Source organism: Macrobrachium nipponense, chromosome 11 (assembly GCF_015104395.2).
Source record: "Macrobrachium nipponense isolate FS-2020 chromosome 11, ASM1510439v2, whole genome shotgun sequence".
Taxonomy (NCBI): domain Eukaryota; kingdom Metazoa; phylum Arthropoda; class Malacostraca; order Decapoda; family Palaemonidae; genus Macrobrachium; species Macrobrachium nipponense.
The window spans coordinates 48,135,036-48,155,050 of record NC_061087.1 but is presented as its reverse complement, the minus strand read 5'-3'; the positions used below and the strand labels follow the sequence as shown (position 1 = coordinate 48,155,050).

Here is a 20,015-nt window from a genome sequence, read left to right as displayed (position 1 = left end):
AAAATTTATTCTATTTTAAAAAACAGTAAAATAAAGTAAAAGGTACAATCTAAAAATATGAATTATTGACAGAAGCTTATGAGTATTAGAAGACTACCTATCAGTTCAGAGAAGAAGAGCAGAATGACTAGAAACGTGAGGACCGAACGAACTACACTTCAGGCCAACGAAAGGGGAGTGGCAGAGACGTAATTGTTTAAATAGGTGATAGGTGTTTGATGTAAAGTGACTCAAGTGTTGTTAAAAAGGATGCTTGGGTTGTTGAGGTAAGGATAGAATCCGGAACTCTCGAGTATTCAAACACATACCTCAAAATGCAAAATTCCTATGGAAAAAGCACATTTTTCTATCCTTACGTCAACAACCCAAGCATCCTTTCTAACAACACTTGAGTCACTTTACATCAAACACCTATCACCTAATTTAAACAATTACGTCTCTGCCACTCCCCTTTCGTTGGCCTGAAGTGTAGTTCGGTCGGTCCTCACGTTTCTAGTCATTCTGCTCTTCTTCTCTGAACTGGTAGGTAGTCTTCTAATACTTATAAGCTTCTGTCAATAATTCATATTTTTGGATTGTACCTTTTACTTTATTTTACTGTTTTTTAGAAAATAATAAATTTTTATTCCAGACTGATGATGTGCCAATGTCTTGGGGCACGAAACGTCTCTTTAATAAATTGATCATGTGAGCTGTTGTCTTTCTGGAACCCCTGTTGGAATGTATAGCTGTCTGCCCGCTGTCATTAATATATATATATATATATATATATATATATATATATATATACACACACATTTCGAAAACAAAGAGGCATATGCAACCGGACTTTACAAATTTAGTAAAATCCCAAAGGCTGGATTAAGGATTTAAAAAAGGTGTGGTCAAACACACTGGTCAAAGGCAATTTCAATCGGAAAACAATACACTTTGTATTAGTAACATGAAATTTATATGTGTGCAGACAATGAGTGAGAAATGAGCATAAGATATAAATATAGCAAGTATGAGAAAGTGAGAACAAAAAATGAAATAATAACTAAAAACATGTGGGACTAATTAATTAGTAGTTAATTCATTTATTTTAAGGTTCTCCATAAACATTTTACAAATATATGGGTCAAAATGGTACAATCCCAGACTAAGATTTAGGTTTTTTTTTATTAGTGATTTGTATAATTGCTGATTCCAGTAAATTTCTTGAAACATAATCATTAGACCTAACAATTACAGAGCTACTGTCCCAATTTTTACAATGAGAGTTTTTGCTCTGATGGATAAGTAGTGCATTTGAAGTCTGGGCTGTTCTGACTGAATACATATGCTGCTTTATTCGTACATCTAAATCTTTGCTTGATTGGCCGACATAAAAAATAGGCAATCTTTACGAGGAATTTTGTAAATGATGTTGTTATTAGTTACCGGGCTATTCTTAATTATCATACCTTTAATGGTATTGTTATGGAGGAGTTATGGGAGTTCCATTTGAAAACGTCCTTGAGGATTGAGAGCTGTTGAGATCGTGTAGTATGTATTTCTAGAGAGAGAGAGAGAGAGAGAGAGAGGGCATAATTGGCGGATGGATGATGGTTGACGATTGAATTGGCTGTTGGTGAATTCTGGGTTGTCTGCTGGTGCAGTTGAAGTTAGTTGTTAAGATCAGAGTTCTGAGGAGTCAGTTTTTAGTCAGAGCCTTTGAGGGTCAGTAGTGTCGGCAGTGGTCTATGAAGAGTGTTGAAGGCATTTAAAGTCAGTTAAGTTGTGTGTTATTGATTTGTTGTTTAGTTGTTGTTAAGTTTGCCATAGTTACTGAATGTAGGGCTTTTGTCCTCATTAGACAAAGATTATATAACGAGGATCTGTTTTGGAAAAGTTTAGCGACCTCTCTCATTTATATTCAGTGTTAAATACAACTGAATTTTAGATAAAACTGGCAAGTGTACAGTAGATGAAAATCTCGTTTAACGGCTGAAAATCGAAGTGTTTGTAAAAGGCATCCAGAAATTCTTATGTTTCATGGCAAGAGAGCAGGTGAGCAACAGAGGAAAGAAAAGCCGTCTGCCAACAAATGACCTGGAACAGACAAGGCAAAGCTTTCAGACTGATTTTTTTTTTTTTTTTTCAGTGATGATCACCTCGATATTCTATTGGTCATTTTGCTTTCTTTTTGCGAGCCCAGATTTTATCAGTACAGATCCAAGATTATTTTGTTTCTCACGCTAATTTTGATCCTGTTCATATAATAATCCAAATGATTTTCAGGACCTTTAATCAAAAGACTTTCTGCTGATGTATTATCTAGCCATTTCCGATAATACATATATTAAGTTTTTTCTGCTATATGAATCTTTATTTCAGTGGCATCTACGACCACCAAAAAAATTTCATTCGAACATTAAAAGTATTGTGGCATGAGCTGTTGAACAATTATATCAATAGGTTTACCTATTAAAATAAAAATCCTCAGCGGCCTTAGATAAATAAGAAAAAGAAGTAACATGTTTGTCCATTATACCTATATTTCATGTTTCGCGACATGTTGGGAAAAGTAACGAAAGTGTCTTCTGTCAGAACTTTCATCTCACTGCCGACGCTTCTGAAATGCAAGGACGGAATTCATTAAATACTGCTACTGACTGAATATTGATTCAAAATCTTCTTAAAATCTTAGACCTTCAGAATTTCAAAATCGTTCGCAATGGAAGCTAAAGTTATTCTTACCCTATTCCAGAAACCTTGATGGCGTACCGGAAATGACGTCCATTAAACTGAGTAAAATGTAGAGGTTGCCATGAGAGAGTGACCCAACGAAGTTCAGGGTCATAGGGATTCTCTTTTACTTGGAATGACCCTGCAATTATAGCTGGAGCAGCCCAGGGCCCTGCAGACAACAATGGTTGAAATGTAGCATTTGTTCCTAGTGTCGAAAATTTTGCAGTCCTTAGAGTAAGAAACGGTTTGTGAAAACATCTTCATAAAAGCACTAAACACTGTTAACTATAGTATCAGCATGAGGCAAATGTATTCTAGCTTTATCTTCAACAGTCGTCCTGCACATAAGGTGAATATATCTGTTGAATTTTCCAATTTCTCATGAAAATAAAATACTGCTTAAAAGGCTAGCATGTATCAAATAGGGCTTTGTAAATCTTCTTTTATAATAAATGTAGTGTCAATAAACTTTATGCGGAAAAAATTACAAGAATTCATTGATTAACGGCTTTATTAATGAGACAATGCGTTGAGCTGTTTTCATTCTTTGTAGGTTGTGTGACGAAGTGCCAAGTATCTGGTTACTACACTTACCAATCATAAAATAGTAACCTTACAACAGCCAGACACCTGAACATTCATCACAGATAAAATACAACTGAATACTCTAAAGGCAACAGTGATCCCGTAAGAAACTTATCAATATTGCAGAAAATCAGACTAAGTTCATTAAAACAGGTGTGAGGTAATCTTATATGGAACTAAATTAATTAAAGGGCATCACTCAATCATCAACATTTAAAAGTCTAAGTATGTCCCTGATTCTAACTCACTTCAATTAAATTGGAGGAAAACAGCTCATTTACCACTCTACCTAAAAAAAAACTAAATATACTGGTGAAAGAAAAGAAACACTCACAAAAATTTCATACACAAAAAATTTATTATTAAATTAAAATCTATAAGTGAAATTCACAATCTCAGGAAAATTTATTGTTACTTGAAATAGTCCCGCAGCCCGGACCATTCAGATGCAACGACCGAGATACCGACTGTAACCCCTACCGGTATTTAGGAGTAGACTTGTAAACTGTGAAACTGACCGTCTGCCGAAAATATATGGGTGGCTTACTTAACAAGCACCACTAATTGCTTGTTAGATTTTGGGTCTAGATCCAGTATAATATGAGATACCAGATGAAACTAATATATAATATATATGCAGACTCCTGATTATAGAATGACCAGTGACAGACATCCTGGAGGGTGAGTTTCCCTTGACAAACACACTGAAAAGGAGGGTTTAATTGGATCTAGATCCAACTTTGGAGATACCAAGTAAAATTTGTACTACAACAGCACTGCACATCCTAGAGTACTGCGGTGGTAATGACAGACATTTTAGTGGGTGCCCCTGTCAGACACCCCACAGCAAGTGGGGAGGAGGAGGGGGAGGGTGAGACAGGATCTCCATCCAACATTGAAGATACCAAGTAAAATTTGTACTAGAATATCACTGCATATCCTAGAATGCTGTGATGGTAATGCCAGACATTTTAGTGGGTGGTTTCCCCCTGACGGACATAACCTACGATTGTAGGGGAGAGAAGGGACAGTGACGCCAGTTTTTTAACAGACAGAGAGAAGGGACACCTTGAAATTATTCAAAATCTATCATAGGCAATGTTAATATGGTAATTTTCTGAATTTCGTGAGCCTGATAAAATGTAAAAGGCAAAAGATTCAAGAAATATTGTGATGTTTAAGGATAAGAGTTACTGAGTTATTTTTTAACGTTCCTATTAAGTATGGAATATTTCACTTCAGTAATTTCATCACATCTATATTAAAAAAAACTCCATCACATTACATAAAAAAAACTATGCATGAGTCTTACCAGGCCTGGTCTACTTTCTATAGTTTCACACACACACACACACACACACACACATATATATATATTATATATATATATAATATATATATATATATCTATATATATATATATATATATATATATATATATGTGTGTGTGTGTGTGTGTGTGTGTGTGTGTGTGTTGTGTGTGTGTGTGTATATATATATATATAACATATTAGCATTATCCTTTGATGTTTAGTTATGACTTCACACAAAGTAGCTAGTATTTGTTTCTGAATGGGAGGGGTCACAAGTGACAACAGCTACAGGTATGCGTGCTGATCCATTTTTGAATGATTAAACCAGTTATATGGTGCCAGTCTCAATTCTTCTAAAAAAAGAAATGTAAGATAAGCATTCCCGTTTTAATAGTGTCTTTGATCATTTTCTTTTCTTTTTGCAGAGTAGGCTATAGTTAAGGTACTGTAGCCATGTCCAGGTTCGTAGTCCACCGTGTCTTACCATCAACTAAATTGTTCTTGAGTTGCGGTTGGTTCGTGTGGATGAGATGAAATTTTCATCGGATATGGGATTTCGATTGATATTAAGACCAAAGTCCCATGATATAGAGCCGTTTTAACACCCGCACATTCACAAAGATATGATGTTGCACAACACAAATAATTACAGGAAACGGAAATGTGAATGAATCGTTAAAGATAAGCTAACTACAAAACATTTTCCCCCATTCTGTTCCTCCTCCCGAAGTTGACGATCACATAACTTGGAGCTCCTGACTCCCAAATTAAGTAAGCCTATAATAGCATGTCAATTATCTAATAGTCCACTTATTTTCGGCTGTCTCACTCAAATTGATCTGTACGCTATCACCAAGTATCCGCTACCATATATACTCAGGGAAGAAAATTTAAACTCAACTAAAAATTAAGGCGAAAATTGCCCGCAGTTTAAAGACAGCTGAGTGTGTCTATCTCTTAACTTCCTGCCGGCACGCACAGCCAGCCTATGCAATGTGTTTCAATACATTCTATCGATGCTGGCTTTGACAACCATTATTGGGCTAATTTTCACCCAAGTAATATTTTTACTCTCATTGTTCATTATATCCAGTAGGCAGGCACTAACATCATATTATATCCTCACGTCTGTTCAATCTATTTACCATTGCTAATATGATTTATAATGCGTCTCCAACACAGTCATAAAACCGAAAGTGCAAATCTGTCAGCTGTGTGCAAGGCAAACGGCGACAATCACTGGAGTGGCGATCTCCCTGCCGGTTGTGTGAGACATCAGGAGGCCATATTGAAAGGTCTCGGTTCAGCTCTTAGTAGGGGAAGGTGGGCAAAATGGCACACTTAAGGTTTGAGTCCAATTTCTAAAGACCCTTTGCAATATATCTAAAGACAGTTATTTTTTTTCTCATCTTTATTTATCAATAAACAAAATAAACTCTCTTTGGAAGATGTAGTTTTCATACTTTACCCAAGAATATTGACAAATGAAATCAGACCCAGGTGGGCCATTATGTAAACACTTGTTAACACACCTCAGTCTGTGTTTTCACATAGAAATGTACCAGTAAATGTACACAATAGAAAACTGAAATGAATATTCAGCATGCACCTTAAAATTGTTAAGTTCCCATAACTCTGGAAAGCAATTGATCTTTGGCTAAATATCACTGAAAATAATTATCTCATATCATACTACTTACCAATGATAAGTGACGTTGCCTTGCATGTAAAAGAAATATAAAAATATATTCTCCCTTTATTTGTCCAAAGAAATGGTAGCTTATTATCAGCAAAAATTAATCGCTAACTAAACATAGACCTACACACAAAATTTACAGCTGACTTTATAATCATCATCTACACCTGCACATCTGTCATGAGGTCAGTATTTACAAGGAGTGCACTGGATCTAGCCTTCACCTCCTCTCTTACTGTATTTTTCACTGCAGTATGAACAGAATGTCTCGTCATCATCCTCGGACTCACTTGATTCTTGTTGAGTGACAGTTGATGCAGGCCTTTTCCTGTTTTTCTTTAAGACACAATCTGAAACCTTTTTTATTTTCTGATGTACTTTGGCACTCTTATGTTTAACTTCTACTGCATTATTGTTTCCTTTTTAACCTTCTCATTTAATTTTTCCTGAAGCATCTTCTTGTATGGGTTTGATGTAATGTTCTTTACGCTTTGCATTAACTCGATCAGCTTTAGAAGGAGGTCTCATTCCAAATGGAGAACTATAACCAGAAGTGATAGCAGGTGGTGAGTCTGGATCTTTAGGGACTTGCTTCTTATAAGGAGTAGGCATAGCTACTAGGATATCATTAGGAATCTGAATTTCATCAAATCCTATGAGCTCCTGAATATCATCAGTAGAGTTTGAGTAGCAAGTACTGTATTTAACTGTGTTTACTTACAAGCTAATACATTTTGTTGATATTTGTGGCTTGAAATTTAAATAAATAAATAAATAAATTAGAAATAAATTTAATAAATAATTATTGTCCTAACTTTAATTAGAATCAGCAAAGGGAAAGCCTAACTCTATGATGAAAGAATAATTATTGGAAGTCCCTGTAAAAAAACAGACAATTTTAAAGAACATTATAGGATATAGTAAATGGCAGGGGCTATAGGCCCATTTTGAAAATAATCATTGCTATAAATGTGAAATATTTGCTCATATTTTATCAGAGGGTAAAATGAACCCTTGTGCCATTTTACCCCAGGCAAAATGTGCCATTTTGCCCCCATGGCAATAAATATGTTGACAACAACCTCACCAAACCACAGGGGATAGAACTGAAGTTTTCTTTAGTTAGCCTTATTTACAGGATAATATCAAAGAATTGTGTAATGCTGCATTAAATTATAAGTCACGGTATTCCTATCAACACGATTTTATCCGACCCTTACCAATAGATCAGGAGGTGATAAAAATTTCTGGGGAATTTTGCACATAAACAAAACATGGTTTTCAACTAGCACTTATGTTACAGCTGATTGAGGGACCAAAGGTTTAGTACATGCACTTCCCATGAAGTGGTAGCACCAAGAAACTAAGAAAACGGCTCGGGTTTTGACTCAATTTCACAGAGAAAAATTACGTTACAAAAACAGGCCTAAGCACGCCAACAATTGTGGTCAAGGCCATTTACTCTTTGACCTAAGCAGTGCCAAGCATAAATGATTCCTGTGTAAATTACAGGACTTTCTTTGCATACAGTAGCAAAGCACTAACTAAACAGTAATGTAGTACAATCACTAACACTAACATTTACAATGCGCTTACACTCAGTAAGCACTCATACTTACATTCACTATACACACACACATTTAACATCCACACACTCAATAAAACTAAACACTTGAATACCCAACACTCACTAGGCACTCACAATACACTAAATGCTCACTAATCACTTAAAACACCATACTCACTAAATACTCATTATACCCCAAACAATCAGTAAATATTCACTAAACACTCACTAAACCCTAAGCACTCATTAAATACTAAATGCTTACCAAACCCTAACTACTAATCAATGAATAAACATCCACTCATTAAAAACTCAATAAACACTTACACACTAAACATTTGCTAAACATTGCATTCACAAGACATTCCCTAAACACTCACTGAATACTTACTAAACATTCACCACACACAAACAATCACAAAACTTTAACTGAACCTAAACACTCACTAAATATTCACTGAATACTTAAACACTAAACATTCACTAAACCCTAAACACTCACTGAATACTTACACACTAAATATTCACTAAACACTAACATTCACAAGACATTCATTCACTTAACATTTACAAAACATTCACTTAAACCCAAAAGACAAAACATCCACTGAATACTTACACAATAAACATTCAATAACATTCTCAAAACATTCACTAAATCCTAAAGACTCAGTAAACATTCACTGAATACTGGCACATTAAACAGCCACTAAACCCTAAAGTAAACATTCAGAAAACACTTACTAATAAACATTCACCAAAGGCCTACTCACTAAACCCTAACAATTCGCTAAACACTTACTTATTCAACATTAACGATAAAAGAATTCACAATCGCACTCATTTTTCATTTCTCGTTTTCTATACATTAATGCTAGCTGATTATTATTATTTTTTTTTTTTTGGTCTAGTTTGCTCTTATATTTATTCATAACCTTCTTGAGAGAATGGAAATGTTTTAAATAACTTGGTGTATGGAGAGACTGTTTAAAAAATAGAGATCCTCTGTGTTCTTCCTCAGCCAGGTGTAATATATCTGAAGAGTTTTACACCAGCCGAAAAAAAAATTTACTATAGTAACAACAATATTCATTCCTAAAACTGATTGCTAAAAAATGTATCGATGATTTCATTAGTAAGAAAGTCAGCTGAAACCAAAAGAAGGTAGTCCTGCTTCGATAAAAGAAATCGAGTAGGCTATAGTGCAATTATTATGATCTGTACTCTGAATATAGCGTACATATTACATATGTATTACAATCTATTTAATGGGTGCGTAATATTCTATTCAACAAATGTTATGTACATAGACATTTTACAGCAATAACTCTAATAATGATAAGAACGTACATGCTGTTTTACAGTGCCAGTATTCCAGCTACCGCTTGAATTATGATGGGCATAGAGATGACTGTTATTTATATGACACAAATAAATAATATTTGTATTAAATAAATACAAAGGATATAGAAAGGATAAAAATATATATTAATTATACCACGATAATGTAGCCTACTATACTAGTCTAGACATTAATTATACGGGCTTCCCGTTCCCCCTGCCCACCTGTCAGGGTGTGTCTGTCAGGGGGAAACCACCCACTAAAATGTCTCGCATTACCATCACAGCATTCATGGATATGCAGTGCTATTCTAGTACAAATTTTACTTGGTATCTCTAATGTTGGATGCATATTCCGTCTCCCCCTCCCCCTCCCCCTCTCCACTTGCTGTAGGGTGTCTGTCAGGGGGTAACCACCCACTAAAATGGCTGGCCTTACTATCACAGCATTCTAGGATATGTAGTGCTATTGTAATACAAATTTTACTTGGTATCTCCAATGTTGGATGCAGATCCTGTCTCCCCCTCCCCCTCCCCACTAGTTGTGGGGTGTCTGTCAGGGGGTAACCACCCACTAAAATGTCTGTCATTACCATCGCAGTACTCTAGGATGTGCAGTGCTGTTGTAGTACAAATTTTACTTGGTATCTCCTAAGTTGGATCTAGATCCAATTAAACCCTCCTTTTCAGTGTGTTTGTCAGGGGAAACTCACCCTCCAGGATGTCTGTCACTGGTCGTTCTATAATCAGGAGTCTGCATATATATTATATATTAGTTTCATCTGGTATCTCATATTATACTGGATCTAGACCCAAAATCTAACAAGCAATTAGTGGTGCTTGTTAAGTAAGCCACCCATATATTTTCGGCAGACGGTCAGTTTCACAGTTTACAAGTCTACTCCTAAATACCGGTAGGGGTTACAGTCGGTATCTCGGTCTAAAAACACCACAAGGTTTAATTACTTTTTGAATTAATTTCTAAGTAAAATTAAATCAAAATTAATTTATCACACAAATTAACTAATGAAGAAATTAAATTATTCAAGAAAATATCAAGTGTTAAATAACCATTGAAATTTTAAGTTTAACTCAGAAGTGTTAAACAACAATAAAACTTGAAAAGAATTCAAAGTAAAAGCAAATTAATTCACAAGTGTTAAACTCAATTAAATATGCAATGATTTATTGATTAAAACAATTAAGTTAATCAGACTGTGAATGTAAATGTAAACACAAAATAAATGTGGAAAATACCAAAATTTGCAAAACACTAAAAAAGCATTAATCATACAGAAAGCATATATATATATATATATATATATATATATATATATATATATATATATATATATATATATATATATATATATAATTATACAAATATATATATATATATATATAATATATATATATATATATAAGTATATGTATGTATATAGAAACACATTCAATAATAATAACGCTTAAATGCACACAAAAAATCACTTTAATAAGAAAAACGGGTAAAAGCACAAAAAAATTCACCAACACCAAAATGTTCAAATATGGCAAAAATTTCCCTTGGAATAACTTAAGTACTTTCAGTATTTCAAATACTTTTTATGTTTAAGTTTAGTGCACTGAACTTATCAAATAACTCTTAACTTGATATACCAAATTTACAGGGCCTTTTTCGAAATCACCAAGAAACACACACAAAGTATAACACTTTACGTTACTGTAAAATTAAAACTCTCTCATACTGGAGGAGAGAGAGAGAGAGAGAGAGAGAGAGAGAGAGAGAGAGAGAGAGAGATGATTATAGAATTTTCTAAAATGCAGTACATGTCATTATACCGTGAGTGGCGTCACAAATCTTTCCACTTCAAAATTAAAGTACTTACGAGCCAACAAATTCTCTTTTGACAAATTGAGATCTATAAGAGTTAATTTACCAGTAACATTAAATAGTTTTCAATACAAAAACATCTCTAACTACTTACGTGAAATGAAAGGTATGTGACATATGTGAAACATTTAGGCAGAATCCTTCTCGAACGACCTTATGAAAGATGATGCAATCTTCACATGGTTTCTCGACGGTCAGCATAGCATGATTGTTTACAAAAAAAAAATTTGAACCACGAGACCTCAAGTGATGACAGTAATTTCCTGCTTCAAACCAACAATGCTAATTTCTCTCTCTTTTCACATTCTACGTCGTCTCAATATAAATTACACATTATCTAAAAATATTATCTGTAAATGTGGGAATCTGAATATAAAAATATACATTCTACATCATTATACCCAGTTCCAGAGGGGAATTAATTGTATTACCAAAACCATAATTGCTTACAAATCTCACATTAGAATATTCCTCCCCCCTGCAGATTAGTTATTCTGAGGTTGAATCCAACAATTAACAATGGGATAAATAATCACCAACTAAATTGTTCTTACCAGATATGTACTCAACTGATAAATTATACCGTTGCAAGCACAAAAACTACCTGGTCAGTCTTTAATTATGATTTTTCATTCACTGTATAAATGACAGGGATTGTGATCAGACAACAATAAAACTTCTTTGTTCCTAGGTCTGTTCACATATGCTTCAAACTTTTTCAATGCTGTGATTAAGGCTAGAGTTTCTTTTTCAATAGTTGCATAGTTTTTCTGATGCTTTTTCAGTTTCGAAGACAGGAAACACACAGGGTGTAGAAGGTTATTTTCAGCTTCTTGAAGCAGAACAGCTCCAATTCCACAACCAGAGGCACCAACTTATTTAAGTCTGGAGCTTGAGGAACTGGTCTTGAAGTTAAAATGGCTTTTACCCTCTCAAAGGATTCCTGATATTCTGGAGTCCAAACAAACTTAGCTTTGGGACTAGTTATGTCTGTTAAGGGGGCTACTACAGCTGAGAAATTTGGACAGAAACGACGATAGAATCCAGCCATGACCTAAGCTCTTGGTAGCTGTTTCCTAGTAGTAGGTGGGGTAGACTTACGGATACCTTCTACATTAGCATTCACTGGAGCAAGAAGGCCTTTCCCAACTTCAAACCCAAGGTACTGAACAGTTGCCTTTCCAAACTCCACTCTTCTCTAGGTTGATTGTTAGTCCTGCCTCTTGTAATTTCTCGAAAACTTTCTTCAGAATCTGCAGATGTTCTTCTCATGTTGTAGAGTAAATGACTATGTCATCAAGGTATACACCTACTCCTTCTATAGATTTTAGCAATTGATCCATCACTCGTTGAAATGTTGCAGGTGCATTCATCAGACCAAACAGCAGAGCAGTATACTGATACAGTCCAAAAGGAGTAATAAAAGTTGACAGCAACTTAGCATTCTCATCTCAGGGAATTTGATATCCTTTCAACAAGTCTATCTTGGTAACAAACTTGGCTTGCCCAATATTATCAAGTAATTGATCTACAAGAGGCAAAGGATAATTGGCAGCCACACTGATGGAATTCTCCTCTAATAGCAAAAATCCTAAATGAGCTATCAGATTTCTTCACTTATACACATGAAGAACTGAAGTGACTTGAACTGGGTTGTGATAATCCATGTTGCAGCAAATACTCAACTTCTTTCTTCAAAACATCTCAATGATAAGGTGATAAGCGATAAGCTCTTTGCTTGAATGGGTTTCCATCTTCTTGGATCTTGATGTCATGTGTGGTCAGATTAGTATATTAGGGTACATCTGCAAAAACTTCTGTGAAGCTTCTAATCACTTCACTCAATTCCTCCCCTTGTTCTACATTCAGATGCTTCCGTTTTACCTCAAAATTTCCAAAATTAAAGAATTATTCATCTTGTTTTCAGCTCCCAATTCATAGCTGTCATCATCATCTGTAGATGAAGTTGTCTGTGTTATTGACACAGATTCACTTTTAGTTTCAGAGAAGTAAAGTTTCAAGAGGTTCACATGTTTCTTCCTTTGTCGTTTTCTTCTTTCTGGTGTTTCAATCACATAGGTTCTATCACTTAACCTCTCAATGATCTTATAAGGGCCTTGAAATTTATTGGCGAGGGGAAATCTCTTGACAGGTAGGAACACTAACACTTGTTGACCAACACTTAAACTTCTTAGCTTAGTCTTCTTATCATATTTCCTTTTCATTTTCTCTTGACTCTTTTTCAAATTTTCTAAAGACAATTTTGTAATCTCTTCCCACCTTTTCTTTAAGTTCGTCACATACTCTCCTTGGATTTCCTTTTGATTTTCTTCCCAATTTTCTGCAAGAATCTTCAGTCATCCTCTCACTTCTCTTCCAAAAATCATCTCATTAGGTGAACATCCCATACTTTCTTGATAAGCATTCCTAACTTCAAATAACATTAACAGTAAAGTAACATCCCACTCTCTTCCTAACTCAGAACAATACTTTGTCAGCATACTTTTCAATGTCTGGTGGAACCTTTCCAAGGCTCCTTGAGTTTCTGAATGGTAAGCAATTGATAATTGTTATTTCACCCATAGCAAATTCATCACATCCTGGAATAACTTGAAAGTAAAGTTTATTCCTCTATCACTTTGTACTATTTCTGGTATTCCAAACTTTGAGAAAAACTCCGCTAGTTTTTCAGCAACTATCTTGGTAGATATGTTCTAATAGGCATCGCCTCCGGATATCTTGTCACAGGACATTAAAGTAAACAAATACTCATTGCCCATCTTTGTCTTTGGCAGCGGTCCAACCATGCCTATAATCTCTTTGTTATAGGGTTCTCCTCTAACTTCTATAGGTTGTACGGGGGTTTTCTGGATGGTTTCATTCGGTTTTCCAGCTATCTGGTAGGTATGACAGTCACAACAAAACTTGCTAACATTCTTGTGAAGTCCAAGCCAGAAAAAATATTTCATGATCTTCTCCACTGTCTTTCTGATTCCCATATGTCCAGATACATGAGCTACTGCTACCACTTGCTTCCTCAATGGATATGGAATCAAAATTTCATGATATCCGCCCCATACAGCATCACCTGGTACATCTGAAAGTCTATGCTTCCTCATCAGCAAACCTTCCTTTATATAATAACAAGTAGGAGTTTGTTGCATCATCAACAACTCTGAAGAACAAATCAGCTAACAATGCATCCTTCTTCTGCAAGTCCATCAGCTTCTTTCTCGTCATTTGACCAACTTCAAAGGTTGAACTCTCAATATCTGCTAACTCAGCTACTGTAGTTTCACTACTATCTTCAGGAACACTTTGACTACTAGAAGTCTCATCAGGAACAATAGGTTCTTCTTCTTCTTCTTGGGAAATCTCTTATTGATCAGCACTAGGGGAAACATCACTTCCCTGGAACAATTCTTCTAAGCACAAAGATCCTTCACTTGATCCTTCTTAGGTGTGTAAATCCTTACAGATGTAGTCCTCTTCATAATTCTGGTAGTTACACAACTAGGAAACAGGTGGGGGTTATTCTTCTCCAACTCTACCGTAGGACTAATCCTCAACTGGTTGTCTGTCACTACAGGACAAGGAATAAATGACACACCACCAACTTTATTCCCTAACAGAACATGTACACCTTCCACAGCCAGTGAGTCTTTTGCAGCAAAATTAACATTCCCTGTCACCCATTCACACGACACAGGTATGAGTGGCACATAGGAGTTATTTCCTCTCCTCCCATACCCTTCAAAATAACTGAATCTCCTGTGAGACTCTTCTCCAACTGAGGTTGAGCACCACATACTACCACACTATGGTTACTCCCTGTATCACGCAATATCTTGACTGGTACCTGCACACTCCCTCCTTGAGTTGACAGCATACCCTCATAGATATATGGCTTAAAAGCCTCCACACTGCTAAGCCTCTCACTGCTTGAGGTTACATTTCCACTGGTTGCTAAACATTAAGCTTGTTTAGTTTCAGTCTGCTCTGGAGTCAGATTCTTTCCCACACTGCTCTTCGTAGTTTGTTTCACCTGGTCACCTCTCACTACTTGACCAACTGGCTTTGACATTTGTTGATTCCGGTAACACTCTTGACTGAAGTGTCCTGCTCTTCCACATTTAAAGCAGACAACGTTAGGTTTCTGCAACTGTCTTGAAAAATTGGAAGAGGATTTCACATTAGCTTGCTGTGTGTACTACCTCATGTATTCTTGGTAGTATCACTTGTAAGTTTCCCAATAAACTTGTTCCTAAACTTGTTCCTGAAATTTGGATGAGACTTAAAACCTGTGCGTTGTTGATTCTGGTACTTGACACTGTAATTACGTTTGCTACTAATCATATTGTAATCTTCACTCAGTGTAGCAGCTTTGTCAAGTTTCACAATCTCTCTCTCTCTCTCTCTCTCTCTCTCTCTTTTCTCTCTCTCTCTCATATATATATATATATATATATATATATATATATATAGAGAGAGAGAGAGAGAGAGAGAGAGAGAGAGAGAGAGAGAGAGAGAGAGAGATTGTGAAACTTGACAAAGCTGCTAGACTGAGTGAAGATTACAATATGATTAGTAGCAAACGTAATTACAGTGTCAAGTACCAGAATCAACAACGCACAGGTTTTAAGTCTCATCCAAATTTCAGGAACAAGTTTAGGAACAAGTTTATTGGGAAACTTACAAGTGATACTACCAAGAATACATGAGGTAGTACACACAGCAAGCTAATGTGAAATCCTCTTCCAATTTTTCAAGACAGTTGCAGAAACCTAACGTTGTCTGCTTTAAATGTGAAAGAGCAGGACACTTCAGTCAAGAGTGTTACCGGAATCAACAAATGTCAAAGCCAGTTGGTCAAGTAGTGAGAGGTGACCAGGTGAAAAATATATATATATATATATATATATAATATAGATATATATATATATATAATTATATATCTATATATAATATATATATATATCATATATGTTCAGGAATTCCCGTAAAATATTGTTCAAGAACAACTAATTCTTCTAACTCATCAAACGTTTTAACTTTAGCAGCCTCTAACCAATGTTTAAAACACCTTCTCACTTTATATGCATAATCTAAGAAAGGTACCCTTTTATCATTTCTTAAATTTCTGAATCTTTCATTGTAGTACTCTGGGGTCCTCCGGTAAACTTGTTGCACATTGTCTGTAAGTACCTTGTAGTCTTTACACTGATCAGCTGTTAAGGCTAAATAAGCACTTCTTCCTTTACCAATTAAGACACTTTCCAGCAAAACTGACCATTTATCTTCTGGCCATCCCATACCGGAAGCCACTTACTCAAAGTGATCAAAAAACTCATCTGGAGCTTCTTCAGTAAACTTAGGGATTAACTTCTGTACTCTTACTACATCAAATACAGGGTCTTGATTACCTTGGTTAGGGTCAGAAGGTGTCACAGATGAATTTGATTTAGCTCTTACCAATTCCATCTCTCTTTCAAACCTTGCCCTTTCTCTTCCCTCTTCTTCTGCTTTTTCTTCTACTTTTTCACTTCTTTCTTGTTTTTTCCTGTCTACTCTTTCTCTTTCAGCCTGTATTTTCAGTTTAATCAAACTTTCTTCTGCTTCAATGCGTCTAAACTCTAACTCTGCATCACTTTTCTCTGTGCCTTGGTCAGAGTAGTTTCAGATAACACTTGGATAAAAGGGGCTGCTGAAAATTCCTGAACATTGTACTGAGCCATTTTCTTTAAGTTATCAACTAACAATTCAACAGAATAAATGGAAAAAAAACAACTATATGATCACTCTCCTAAAAAGATATATCCCTAACACCACCAGTATAAACTAGAGTGATAATGTGATCTGTTTTCTCAGGTCTCTGGGCACCATTAATACCTGTTACGAAGTGCCAAGTATCTGGTTACTACACTTGTCAATCATAAAATAGTTATCTCACAACAGCCAAACACCTGAACCTTCATTACAGATAAAATACGACTGAACACTCTAAAGGCAACAGTGATCCTTAAAAATTTTATCAATATTGCAGAAAATCAGACTAATTTCATTTAAACAGGTTGAGGTAAAATGATATAACAACTTTTAAAAGTCTTGGTATTTCCCTGGTTCCAACTCAAGAAAGAAAACAGCTCAATTACCACACTATATTTCTACCTAAACAAAATTAAATATACTGGTGAAAGAAAAGAAACTCAAAAATTCCAAATACAAAAAATTTATTCTTAAATTATAAATTTATAAAGGAAATTCACAGTCTCAGGGAAATTTATTGTAACTTGAAAACAATACAGAGTTTAATTAATTCTCCAATTAATTATTAAGTAAAATAAATCAAAATTAACTTATCACACAAATTCATTAATGAAGGAATTAAATTATTCAAGAAAATTCCAAGTGTCAAGTAACCATTAAAATTTGAAAATTAACTCACAAGTGTTAAACAACAATAAAACTTGAAAAGAATTTTAAGTAAATGCAAATTAATTCACAAGTGTTAAACTCAATTAAATACGCAATGATTAATTAATGAAAACAATGAAGTTACTCAGACTGTGAATGTAAATGTAAACACAGAAAAATGTGGAAAATACCAAAATTTCAAAACACTAAGAAAGCATAATCACACAATATATATATATATATATATATAAATATATATATATTATATATATATAGATATAATATATATATATATTATATAATATATATATATATATATACTATATAATTATATCTATATATATATATATATATATATAACACACTTCAATCAGAAAAATGGATAAATGCACAGAAAAACCACTTTACCAAGAAAAATAGATAATTGCACACAAAAAATAACTTTAATAAGAAAAATGCACAAAAAAATTTTACCAACACCAAAATGTGAAAATAAGGCAAAAGTTTCCTTTGGAATAACCTAAGTATTTTCAGTATTTCAAATACTTTTTATGTTTAAGTTTAGTGCACTGAACTTATTAAAAAGAACTTACCTTGGTATACCAAATTTAGAAAGCCTTTTTCGAAATCACCAACAAACACTTAAACTTAAATAGTGACACTCGCTCATCTCAGAACCGGTTAACCTCTGTAAGCAGGTGTTTGTTTTCGTCAGACTCCTGATTTCAGAAGCACTTGCCCTCTTGTCTTGTGCAGGAGTTGTCAGCACTGGCTTTCTCCCCAAGTAGGTTTAGCCCCGTCCTGGTTTCTTTTCTTCATTTTGTGAGATGATTCTCAGTATTGATTGTTTGCTAGTTTCTCTGATTAAAGTTAACCTACTCTATAACACTTGCAACTTGTTGGCTTTAAGTTCACGAATCTATTCTTCAATGGAAATCAATTTTTTTCATAATTACACCTCTATTTAAGTCATAAGTTTCATTAATCATTAACTTCGCCTCACATGTGACATGAAAAAATGGGATCCTGAATGATCAAATTTTGGAATGACATGAGCTCTATCATGAGAGCAATACATACTAGTACGATGCTTACATAGTGCGTACTTGGGTAGGACTTACGCTGTGGAGGGATTTCTATGCTACTGTCAGCGGCATTTGACCAACTGCCATCACCATCCAGAGTGCCCTTGGCGGCAGCAGCAGACCGGAGCCTCACGCGGAACTCGTACTTTAAACCAGGGAATTCCACTTGCAGTTCCTTTCTGCAGTTTTCACAAGAGCAGCGTTCTTCAGAACCCTAAATGGAATAGAAGTCAGACATAACCGAATGTAATAAAAAAAATCAGCAACATTCTTATAAAAAAATGTATCGTTAATCTGCTGGAGGCAACAACGTTCCTCGCCAGGGCGACATCAGGTACACAAGTAAGGGTTTGAGGAGTCGTTGAATTATTGGGTCTTCCATGGAGTTGGCCTAAATAGTTGCCATTCATCTTCTCGTTATCTGTCATCAGATGAAAATGTCTAAAGAAAATTTGTTTAAATATCATGAAAAACTAAAGACTATATCATTTGAAGAACTTCAAGTTGTAGACTGTCATGCTCAACCACGTATGCATTAAGGATACGATCATAAGCACTTTTGGAAGCGAACATTACATTTTGGAAATCAAAATATCCACAAACACTGATAAAGGCTTGAAACCATAGGGTCACACTACTTTTCAGGACCATCAATCCTTCTAGTAATGTCTCTAAGATACAAAAGATATAATTCTATTAAAAGGAAAACGACCGTCAGCGTGATTTTGTGGGATCTGAAAATCGGCAAACTTGACTAATCTGCGCAATTGTAGGGTCAGTACAACAACATACTAGCAAGACTTTTTCTAATGGGCACTCAAGCCAAATGAAGACCTAAAAACAAATAATCGTTCTGTGCTCTTAATATGAGTTAAAGTTCTCGTCAGAAAGGTTTTGGTCAATGCTATTTTCCTTAGGGAATAAGAGACTGCGTTACAAGTAAATAATAATTACGTACTGTTCAATAACGTATGTAGATCGTTTTCTAAGTCCATTGTTGCTTATATTTTTCAAAGTTTTTTCTTGACCTCTTGTATGCACATTGCTCAGGAAAGCGCTGTTGTGAAAGAGTTAGATTAGAGACCTCATGAAACAGACTTCCCTTCACTCGAAGCCATTCAGATCATGGGCAGTGGCTGTTAATAGTTGTCGCGAAAAAGGTAGGATCCCCCTTTTTAACGATAAACTTAAGAACGTCAAGGGACAGGTAAAATAGCTACGCGTTTGCGTGATTTGTCTATGTAACTGTATAACTGTGGTCGAGCCGCAAACTAATCAGAGGAGAAGTAGAGGAATTTATTTGATGAAATATTACCTTTGTCTATTAAATAATTAACAAAATATCCAATATATACAATTTGGGAAACAAAGGAACTGCTCTATGCGAAAACGCTAGAGTTAGAGAAAACTC

General features: G+C 35.0%; 1 protein-coding gene across 1 annotated transcript in view; it reads right to left on the bottom strand.

Annotated features, from left to right (window-relative positions):
* The window catches only part of LOC135208633 (cytokine receptor-like), a 278,711-nt gene that overhangs the window by 155,582 nt on the left and 103,114 nt on the right, over positions 1–20,015 (bottom strand). The window contains exons 8-10 of the mRNA XM_064241020.1: positions 18,641–18,818; positions 2,722–2,881; positions 2,516–2,596 (exon numbers count right to left, since the gene is read on the bottom strand). Coding sequence (XP_064097090.1) covers positions 2,516–2,596; positions 2,722–2,881; positions 18,641–18,818 — 419 coding nt within the window. The remainder of the gene's footprint in view (positions 1–2,515; positions 2,597–2,721; positions 2,882–18,640; positions 18,819–20,015) is intronic.